Raw genomic sequence first — 10,297 nt, 5'->3', positions numbered from 1 at the left:
CCGGAAGACACACCCAAAAGCCCCCCAGTCTCTGCATGAACTTGAGAGTCAGGTGTCGGAGGGCACCGGTGCCGTCCTTGGCCACTCTGTATGGATGGGCGATCACCAGTGGATGAGCAGTGATGCCCTGAGATTCAGTTAGGCGTCTCTATCAGAGGTCAACCTGGATTCCACCACCACATACAGGCTGGGGCCCAGCCGCGCCTTGTGGAATTTCTGCGTCTTCCTGCTCCCAGGCCTGCACCAGCAATGCCCACCGTTGTTTTGGCTGATGCCATCTGAGGATGCCCTGAGGTTAGGTCCTCACTCCACGTGGACGTCACCAACGCACTTCTGAGGGGCGGATGGACCAGCAGGGTCTTCATTAATCCCCGTGATCATCTCCATTTCACAGAGACATTGAGGTTTGGGTTTTAAGCCATCCTGTTGGGTGTGAAGTATCTCCTTGTTATTTTAATCCCAACTATGGTGTCTAAGTCAATCTCCATTTCACAGAGACATTGAGGTTTGGGTTTTAAACCATCCTGTTGGGTGTGAAGTCATGTCTCCTTGTTGTTTTAATGCCAACTATGGTTTCTAAGTCGTCTCCAATGGCGGCTGCCACAGGGGAGCCCATGATCCCCCTTCCCAGCCGCAACCTTCCCTTCAGTGATAAAGGAGGCAGTTGAAATGAGAACAGGCTCTTGCATTTCAAGCCGGAATTATAGAAGGAGACAGCAAGAGGCTCTCCTTGTTCATACAACAGTCAATGAGCACCAGAAACAGTGCCTGACCCAGGGAGTACTTTACTAGTTACATTTGTTGAATGAATGCATGAATGAGTGAATGAATGAATGAATGAATGAACGAGTGAATGGGCAACAAGGATCTGACCTGGCCCCGATCTCATGCTTTCAATGGGAACAGCATCCTCAGTGCTAACTCCCCACAAGGTCATCCTTGGAGCGCTCCACTGAAGAGCTCTTCACCTGTTGGGAACTAACTCGGACCTCCGCACTCGGGAACCTCCAGTCCTGGCCATGCCGAGCTGGCCCCAGCCAAGGGTGACTCATGAGCCTGGTGGGGGGATGGTAGGAGGTCGTCAGAGGCCTGGTCATGGAAGTCAGGTTCCTAAGCTCCGTAAAGGTTTGAGGAAAGGTGACCAGCAAGTGAGGAGCTGGGATGGAGATGACACAAGGGGACGGGAGAGTAGTGCTCAGAGGGGCCCCCAGGCCCCCTCCCTGTTAACCTTCACAGCGTGAGTTTGGGGGAACCCGGGAAAGCTGCTGGAGCTGCCTCCAGACCCTCATTCTAGGTGGAGACTTGGCTCCCCGACTCAGGGGGGCAGGGGTCTACAGCGGGGGCATCAGCAGACCCAGCCGTGAGGGTCCAGGCCAGGCGGACATGCGAGCCATGGAGAGAGAAGCTCCGGAGAATAGGTGAGGGACGTGCTGGAGACATTTCCGTCAGCCTCATTTATTATGAAAACAGCACTCGGGACGCATCCAGCCTCAAGAAGAAAGAAGCCCCCATCCCAGGCCCTGACAAGGGGTCCTTCTCACCGCCCCACGCCCACCAGCTTCCCCCTGTCCTCGGCGAACTTCCTCTGTGGTCACGCAGTGGCTCAGAAGGGCAGGCCCGTGAGGAGGAACTCCCGGGGAAGCGGAAGTTGCGCTTTTCTCTGGAAGGGGCGATCCCCACCCTTTCGCTCCGCTTCCCGACCTCCGCTGCATTTTGGCTGCAGTGGATGCTGACTTCAGCCCACAAAGATCTGGTCTACAGCTGCTTAGGAGCCTGAGGGCACCAGGCTCTTGGATGGAGACACATGTGCTAGAAAAAATGCTATTCCAGCTCTAGCTTAGTCAATGTCCCTCTTTCTCCCTACGCTGGACAGTGGGCATGTTTACAGGGGCAGGTCCCAGGAGTGTGTGTGTGTGTGTGTGTGTGTGTGTGTGTGTGTGTGTATGGGGGGTGTGTGTTCAGGACAGATAGACAACAGATGTCCACTCCGGTGGATTCTCTCGGGTGATGTTTTAAGAGTAACAACCCAACAGCAGTATCTCCAGAGAGATGAGGGAGTTCATTGCACATCAACAGTGAGAAACTGGGGGAAAAGCACGGGCATAGGTTGGCAGCTGCTGGTGGCCCCGCGCCCATTTGGGCCGCTGGGGGCGAGCTGGGCACTGGCTTTGCCTTCCGCGGAGCCGCTGGGTCACCCGAGTCTAGCCGGGTCTTCGGGGGGCGGGGTTCAGGGGAGTATTCGCCGAGGGGGCCTCTGCAGTCACTGAACTATGGGCCTTGGTCCCCAACAGGGTGGCTCAGTCTGGGTCTGGCTCACACCCTGTCCTTTCCGGCACCGTGGAGTTCTCAGACCCTTAACCAGGCATAGGCGGGAGAGGGTTTGTCAGCAGCGGGATGGGGGAGAGAAGGGACTGCAGCACCCAGAGGGGAGGAAGGCTCCTCCGGGGATGGAAACAGGGGATCCCCTGCATCTTCCTGTGCTCGGAGGCCGAGGGCCAGGGCCCACCTCTGAGGGCCAAGGGCAGGGCGGACAGGCCCGCGTGGGGGTTCAAAGGGCAACGCTCCACAGGGAACCAAGGGCTGGGGGCGTGGGGGAAACGGGGACGTGCTGGTCAGGGCACACACTCCCCGTGGGCGAGGAACACATTCGGGGTCCAATGCACAGCTGGGGCTGCGGTCAGCAGCCTGGGGTGGACACTTCAGATGCGCTGGGCGGGTCGATGGATCTTTTCACCCAAGAAACAAGCCAAGAAGACAACTAAGCAAGCTGACGGTTGTATCGACCGGATTTTGCTTATTTTTCACGATGTGATGGGTATTAAATCATCATATTTTGCACTTTTGTGTTTTGTTTATTTAAAAAAAATCTTTATTGTTGAAAGTATTACATGTCCCTTTTTTCTCCCATTGACCCCTTCTAGCCCACCTGCCCCCGCTCCCTGCCTTCACCACCTTTTGCACTTTTTAAAAACCGCATTTACGCCTCACATGCATGTGATGTGTATGTCAGTCACACCTCAATATGCTGGGCAAAGAAAGAGCCAATGGGACAGATTCCAAACGGCGCCCTGTGTTTGCCTGGGGCACCTCCCTATGGGACTTCCTCCTCCCGTGCAGAGATGCCCTCGGTGTGAGGACCGGCGACCCATGTGCCTCCCTCTGGGAGGGAGGCGCTTGCAGAGGTTTTAATGGAGCTTATTAAACAGCTTTCCTGCAAAGAGACCCCATCCCCTCCGCTTTATGGCCGCCCTCGCAGGTCTGAGGTAGCTTCTGAGGCTGCAGCCCCAGGGAGGCCCAAGCAGCTGTGCTGAGAGCCAGGCTGCGGGAGGAGGGTGGGGAGGAGGACGGAAGGCCAGCCCTGGGCTCTCTGTTCCTCCTCAGCCCCGTGAACTCGGAGCAGTGTCCTCCCCAGGCCCAGGGGACGTCCAGTCTCTCAAGCCCCAGACCAGGAACCCCGCAAACTTCCCGTCCCTGTGTGTATCAGTCAGTGTGCTCATGGAAAGAGCCATCAAAACCCAACCTGATTAGCTAAAGAGAAAGGTTAAAGCCCTAGACTTATATCAGAAGCGCAGGCACAGCGGCGTTGAGCTGGCCCCAGGACCGGCCGGAACCGGGGACTGGCCCTGTCTCTCCTTCTGGCACATTCCTGTCGCTTCTCTCTGCGCTTCACTCCACTGCTCTATGCCGAGGTCCTCCCGTGAGGACACGACTGTCCCAACGTGGGCTCCATCCCACAGCTGCTGACCATCAGCTGGACCCGGCTGGGTGGGCCGGGCCGGGCCGGGCTGTTTTCTACCCGGAGAAGTGGGAACAGGTGTGTCCCTCCAGGCAGCGCTGACCAGTCAGGAGGGGTCCGAGCCCCGTCCCTGGGCTGTGCCGAGCAGGGAACTGGGGGACCCTCGCAGGAGTGTGCCTCCCAGCCCAGGTCTCCTCTGGAAACGGGGTCCAGCGCCCCAAGTGTCTCTCCTCCGTCCGTCCATCTAAGGGGTGGCGTCTCCGGCCAGATCGTAGGCCAGGTTGATGTGGACGGGCTGCTCCCACTGCTCCTCGGGGACCCTCGGAGGCCCCTTCAGCCAGAGGATGGCGCCGACCACGACGAGTAAGAGGGGCACCTTCACGAACACCAGGAGCAGGTAGTAGTTCCTGTCACAGAGACAGCGGTCAGTGCCGGCCCTCCAGGCCCCGTCGCCCCCAGGGCCTTGACCCGCCCGCCCAGCCAAGCCTGCGACCCGGCCCGGCTGCCCACGCTGAAGGCCCCATGAACCTCCTCCGCGGCTCAACCAGGAGGGCTCCTCAGAGGCAACCCCAGCTCTTTGGTTCTGCTTTGCACCAGGCCCAGCTTCCTTCCCCGGAGTCTCTCTCCTGCTCTGAGGCCTGAAGCCTTGGGTCGTGGAGATTTGTGTCTGATGGCCCCTTGGCCCCACCGGGTCACGAGGCTTTTTTTGTCGACAAGCGACCAGGGTGACGATGCTGATGGAGGAGCATTGAGCACAGCGGGGTCTGGTGAGTGCTGGGACGCGGCCATGGTGGGTGAGGGCTGGGACGCGGCCATGGTGGGTGAGGGGTGAGACCGGCGGGGGCGTTGGGCCCTGACGCTGGTTATGATGGGCGACCGCCCAGGGGCAGAGGGGTTCCAGGCTTGGCACCCCACTGGAGAGGCCCCAGGTAGGGGCAGGAGAAGGGGCCCAAGCCACTCACCGGATGCGGGAGCCAGAGGACACCCCTGTGCTGTTGGTGGTCGTCCAGGATAGCCGGTTTTCTAGACACAACAAAGTCAGCCGAGGGTTATTGACACAGACCGGGGCTGGTGTGTGGCTCACACTGCCCCCCTCACCGCCGCCCCCCCATCAGGAAGCGTCCTCTCTAGAGAAGGGGCTTCCCCCATCTGTTGCGCCAGCTGAACCCAACACACAGTCATGGCCTCCGTCGCTTGCAGGTGTGGCGAGAACAGTAACAGCTACGCGGGCGCAGGCTCTGGGGCTCATTCTGAGGAGAGAGCTCATGTCTCCCAGCCCCTCCACGGCCCCTCTAAGGGGGACGGCTGGTTTGGGGGGGAAGCCCTGGGCCTTTTGCTCAAGCAGGGCCTGAGCAGGCTCAGGGACAGACGGTTCTGGAAATGGGGCTCCCAGTTCCGGGGGTGACGAGGGCAGGGAGCACCCCGCAGGCTGGTGAATAAGAGGGTGCATTTCGGTTCAATAGTGAACAGCGACTATGAGGAAGGACACCTCTTTCTGAGCCTGTGAGACGCTGTAGGCGAGCAGCTGGGTCTGGCTTCCCGAGACCAGCCGGCACCGGCGTCCCTGGTGAACCTTTGAGTCCCAGGCCTGGCAAATTCTGCTCCGTGAGGCTCCACCTTTGGCCACGGCGGGTGGCTCTTGGCTGAGGCCATGGTCGCCTCACGGGCTAGTGCTCGAGACCCCTAAACGCCTTTCTCCCTAAAGCTCCTCATGGGCACACGTCTGCCCGCCCAGGTCCCCGCTCATGTGTTAGTCAATCGCTTTGTGTCCCCGCAGATCTCGGCTTTCCTCCCGGGACGCCCGGGGACGCTTGGCTTGGTCGGTCCTCTCTGGGCCCCACTCCACCCAGCGGCAGCCCCTGTCTTGGGCTCAGCCCGAATTTCTCTCACTTCCCGCTGCATCTGTCTGTTTGTCTGTCTGCCTCTTGCTCGCTCTCACACACGGGTTCCCAGGAACTGGGCCATTTCCTTTCTGCCCCTGGAAGGAGGGGCAGGTGCCCCCGCTCTGGCAGCCGGAGCACCAGGGCCTCGGAGTAGCAATGAGCAAGTTCTCACCTGGGCCAACAACGATCACTTGAATTCGTGTCCCACGGTCCGTGCCAAACCTTTTGATCCCGCACCAGTAGGTGCCCTGGTCGTCGCGCCTGAGGCCCCTCATGGTCACCGAGATCACGCGGTCTCTCTGGTTGTCACTGATGGACAGCCGGGGTCCATGCACTGTTCGCTGAGATGATGTGGTCTGAATGAGGATCTGGCAATCATACCAGTCTGCTCCCCGGCACCACCACTTCCTGTTGGTCTCCCACCCTTGCTTATAGCGACACTCCACGGTCAGCGAGCCCCCCTCAAGGCCTCTTGTCACCTTTGGGCCTTGGATGGAGAAACAGCCTGGAAAACAGAATCCCAGAATGTAGATACTGCCCCTCTTCTCCTCCTCCCCTGCTACCAGGCCTGACCTGGGCTCAGAGGGCTCCAGGCTGATGCCCAGGCCCTGGACCAGTGATGGCGAACCTTTGAGCTCGGCGTGTCAGCATTTTGAAAAACCCTAACTTAACTCTGGTGCTGTGTCACAAATAGAAATTTTTTGATATTTGCAACCATAGTAAAACAAAGACTTATTTTTTGATATTTATGTTATATATTTAAATGTCATTTAACAAAGAAAAATCAACCCAAAAAATGAGTTCGTGTGTCACCTCTGACACGCGTGTCATAGGTTCGCCATCACTGCCCTAGACCAGCATCTGCGGCCTTCCCGGCCACCCCTTAGCTGGCCCCTCGTATCTACCTTCTCCCTCATCCAGCTTCCCCATTGGCTCCCCCAGCAGCAATGCTTGGCCTCTTTGGTCCTCATCTCCTAGGAGTGCTCACTCTGACCTCTGACCCTTCCCTAACGGTCCTCACAATGCCGTTCTCGCCTGATCTCTGACTACAGTCTCAGAGGCCCCACCGGTTTCCCTCCCTCTCTCTACATCAGCATCATCAGTGGTTGCAGGTAAATACTGAACAGCCAGCCCCCTGGGGGAGAAATCTCCGGTTTGTAGCACTTTCCAGTTTCTGTGGTGGCTGGTCAGTGCTGGGGCTGGACACAGAGTTGGGAAGAGCTGTTCGGAGCCGGTCCTTGTGCACCAGGGGTGGTGGTGGGGGACACACACAGGTGCTCATCTGGTGCGTGATCGTGGTGGTAGCACCTGGAGCGGGTCTCCCCCTCCTGCTGCTCCCCTCCTCCAACTTCCTTCACGTATGGCTGCCGGAGTCACGCCCTGAAACCGCCCCCACCTAGTCCTCGTCTGCAACTGTCAGCACGGGAACCTCCTTCAGGAAGCAGCCTACGTGCCCAGCGGTAGGCAGATGGATAGAAAGGATGCGGGTCATAGACACGGTGGGATCACTCAGCAGCGCCCCACAGTCTCAGAATGATTTCAAACGCTGGAGCTCGGCACTCGTCTTCCTGCAGCCTGGGTCCCAGGTCTCTGCCCAGCGCCACCCGCTGTACCGTCTTGCCTCCCGCTCTCCCCTGTGACCCACCCCGCTTCCCCCCGGATTCTGCCCTGACCTCCCAGGCAGCTGGGTCATTGCTCCGGTCCTTCTTCCCCCTGGAAACCTTGTCTAACCCCTGCCCGTCATCCTTGGCGACGCCTTCTTTGCAAAGTCTCAGTCCCCTTCCCAACCAGATCTGCTTCCTCCCGTCGCTCCTGCAGCCTTTACAGGAAGCTGAGCGCCAGCTGGTGGGACTTGATCATCTCTGTCTGTCTCCCCTGCTGGGCTGCTCCGTCCGAAGGTCAGGGGTCTCTTGTTTGGTTCGCTCTCTCTTCCCACCCCAGTCCCTCCCTGTGTCATGCACTGAGTCGGGATCCTCGCAGATACCAATCCAGTTTATGATTGTTTTTGAAAAGATCTTGGACAGAGTCGTTTTGATTCTAAGATTAATTTCCACCTCACTAGGCAGCAAAGCTAAGGAGGCTGATTGCAGTGTCATGTGATAGTAAATGCGGGAACCAGACGCGAGAGTCGTTTTGATTCTAAGATTAATTTCCACCTCACTGGGCAGCAAAGCTAAGGAGGCTGATTGCAGTGTCAATGTGATAGCAATTGCGGGAACCAGACGCTGATTGGAGATGGGGCCAATGTAAGCCACTCACAACCGGATTGGGCTCATGTATGTTTTTAAAAAACACGTGGAAGTTTCATAAACGCAGCTTCTGATGGGTGGGAGGACTCGTTAGGTCTGCGTGGACTCTCGCGTGTCCGGAGGGAGAGAGGGAGAGAGGACAGGAGAGCCCTTGGCCAGGAGCAGGGGGCTGGGGAACAGGGCTGGCGGGTTTTAAGGCACCCGATCGTGCGTTTCAATTGTTCATTTTCGTGAATCTGAGATGGAAACTCCCTCCTGCGTCCATCGCTCGGGAAAATTTGCTCCATGCGCGAAATCCTCGTCTCAACAGTCTTGTCCCGACACTGAGAAATGGCTGAGCTCGTGGCTGGGCCGGTAGCAGGTGACAAACGACACCCCAAACAAGGCAAAGGCAGCCACTGGGAGCTCCGCACAGAGACGCCCACAGAGCATGGGGTGTGCGACGGCATGACTGCTTGTCTCATGGCCACTCTTGGGCAAGGCGTCTCAGCTGACATCCCCGAGCGGCCCTGCCAGCCCAAGCGCTGAAGTCACTTCTGGGGCACAGGTCCCCGCCTGGCCATCTGGCCCCACTTCCCTCCCTGGGAGAAGGGGGTCTGGGTTTCCGCCTGCAGACACTTAGCACCGCCTCTACCCAGCGCCCTGCCTTCGCCTCGGGGCTGTCGGGGGCTTATGCAACCGAGCAGATAAGACAACGTCTTAGCAGAAGTTGGGTTGTTCTGACCTCATCCACCTTCCCCTCCTGTATTTCACAGAGGTAGCCCCCCGTGGCCAGTGGCAGTCTGTAGGTGAGAACTCGGGGGGCGGCTTTTCTTTCATCCTTGCCTAACGGCACCCCCTTTCCAAGGTAACTCGCAGTCCCGTCCCCAAGCCACGGGTCAGCCATGGTGGGTCTCGGCCTTCGTCTGGGGGAGAAGTGTTTGTGTGGGAGGGCGAGTATGAGGGAGACTGCGTGGTCTGTGTGTGACTGTGCAGGCGTGTGAGCGCAGGTGTTCCTCGGTGTCCCCTGAGCACGCCTCCATCATGCTTACCGTGTCCTGCCACAGCTATTGTTCGCCTGTGTGCCTCACCCACTGAGTCCTCTGGGGTCCCCTCTTTAACGACCAGTCCTATGTCTTTTGCCTTCGCGTCCTCAGGGTCTGATGCCTGCCTGGCATGAAGCAGGACCCTGGTGTGCTTTAGCTCAATGAATGAACAAAGCCACCTCTCGTTTTCCCAGACTTGACGCCCCCCCTCCCCCTCCCGTGGTACCCGGGACAGCTGCTCTCTGCACCCCGTCCTGCCCCTGCAGTTCTAAGTTCCCGAGGCCCCAGCTGCACTCACCTAGGAGGCTGAGAAGGAGTAGAGCTGGGGGCAGCCACATGGTCCTGCTCCCCGGCTCCGCGGCCCTGCGACCTCCACCGGCGAGCGCGCGATGCCAGCTGGACCCGGAGCTCTGCCTGGGCCCCTCTTGCACCTTCTGCCTGTCCAGACCGCCTTTGAGTTTCTCTGATGCGTTCACTTCCTTTTATAGAGCATTTCCTGCTTTTCGTTATTCAGCAAAAGGAGTGTCGCTTCTTAGTAAGTCTGTCTCAAAGGACACTAGAGTCCCCACTAGGTAGGAAAGAGGAAGCCAGGCGCTGTGCAGGGTGAGCAGGGCGCGGGGAGGTATGTCTGCAGGAGGGTCAAGGAGGGGGCATCTGGCCCATCGGGCCCCGGGTTCCAGGGGCACATGCCAACTCCAGAAATGGCTCTTCCCAGCAGCAGGGCTCCCCCCTCCCCCCACGTCAGGAGTGAGGTGAGCATGCGGGCATCCCAAAGATGCACTTGTTCAGGGGGTACAGCCAGGTGCGTAAGCGCGGGCGGGGTGGGAGCAATGGGGAGATGCTGGTCAAAGGGCACCGACTTCCAGTTATAAGCTAAGCTCCGGGGATCTGACGTGCAGCCGGGGGAAGGGAGCGACTAACACTATGTTATAGACTTGAGAGTTGCTAAGAGAACAGAGCTTCAATGTTTTCATCACGAAAAAAATAACAAATAAATAAATAAATGGCAATTCTGTGATGTGATGGAGATGTTAGCTCACCCTATAGTGCTCATCATTTTGCATTTACAATCAATAAGTGTTTTAAATAAAAATACTGTACACTTAAAATTACACAGTGCTTTGGGTCAGTTATATCTAAGTAAAGCTGGAAAAAATAAAGTAACCTAGGGGACTGTTAAAAATATATGTAGAGCCCTAGCCGGTTTGGCTCAGTGGATAGAGCGTCAGCCTGAGGACTGAGGGGTCCCAGGTTTGATTCTGGTCAAGGGCATATGCCTGGGTTTCAGACCCAATCTCCAGTAGGGGGTGTGCATGAGGCAGCCAATCAATGATTCTCTCCCATCATTGATGTTTCTATCTCTCTCTCACTCTCCCTTCCTCTCTAAAATCAATAAAAATATAT

At 57.8% G+C, this 10,297-nt stretch overlaps 1 protein-coding gene across 1 annotated transcript; it reads right to left on the bottom strand.

Moving 5' to 3' along the window:
* Nucleotides 1–2,909: 2,909 nt before the first annotated feature.
* Nucleotides 2,910–9,333, bottom strand: CD300LB (CD300 molecule-like family member b). Its single transcript, XM_005861786.2, has 4 exons — nucleotides 9,192–9,333; nucleotides 5,792–6,124; nucleotides 4,699–4,759; nucleotides 2,910–4,143 (listed from the first exon to the last, which is right to left on the bottom strand). Exons 1-4 carry the CDS (start codon nucleotides 9,229–9,231, stop codon nucleotides 3,981–3,983), a joined length of 597 nt encoding a protein of 198 aa, XP_005861848.1. The 5' UTR covers nucleotides 9,232–9,333; the 3' UTR covers nucleotides 2,910–3,980.
* Nucleotides 9,334–10,297: the final 964 nt, after the last annotated feature.

The sequence above is a fragment of the Myotis brandtii genome, unplaced genomic scaffold (genome assembly GCF_000412655.1).
Source record: "Myotis brandtii unplaced genomic scaffold, ASM41265v1 scaffold157, whole genome shotgun sequence".
Classification (NCBI taxonomy): domain Eukaryota; kingdom Metazoa; phylum Chordata; class Mammalia; order Chiroptera; family Vespertilionidae; genus Myotis; species Myotis brandtii.
Note: the sequence above shows the minus strand (reverse complement) of the source record. Positions and strands in the feature narration are given on the sequence as shown.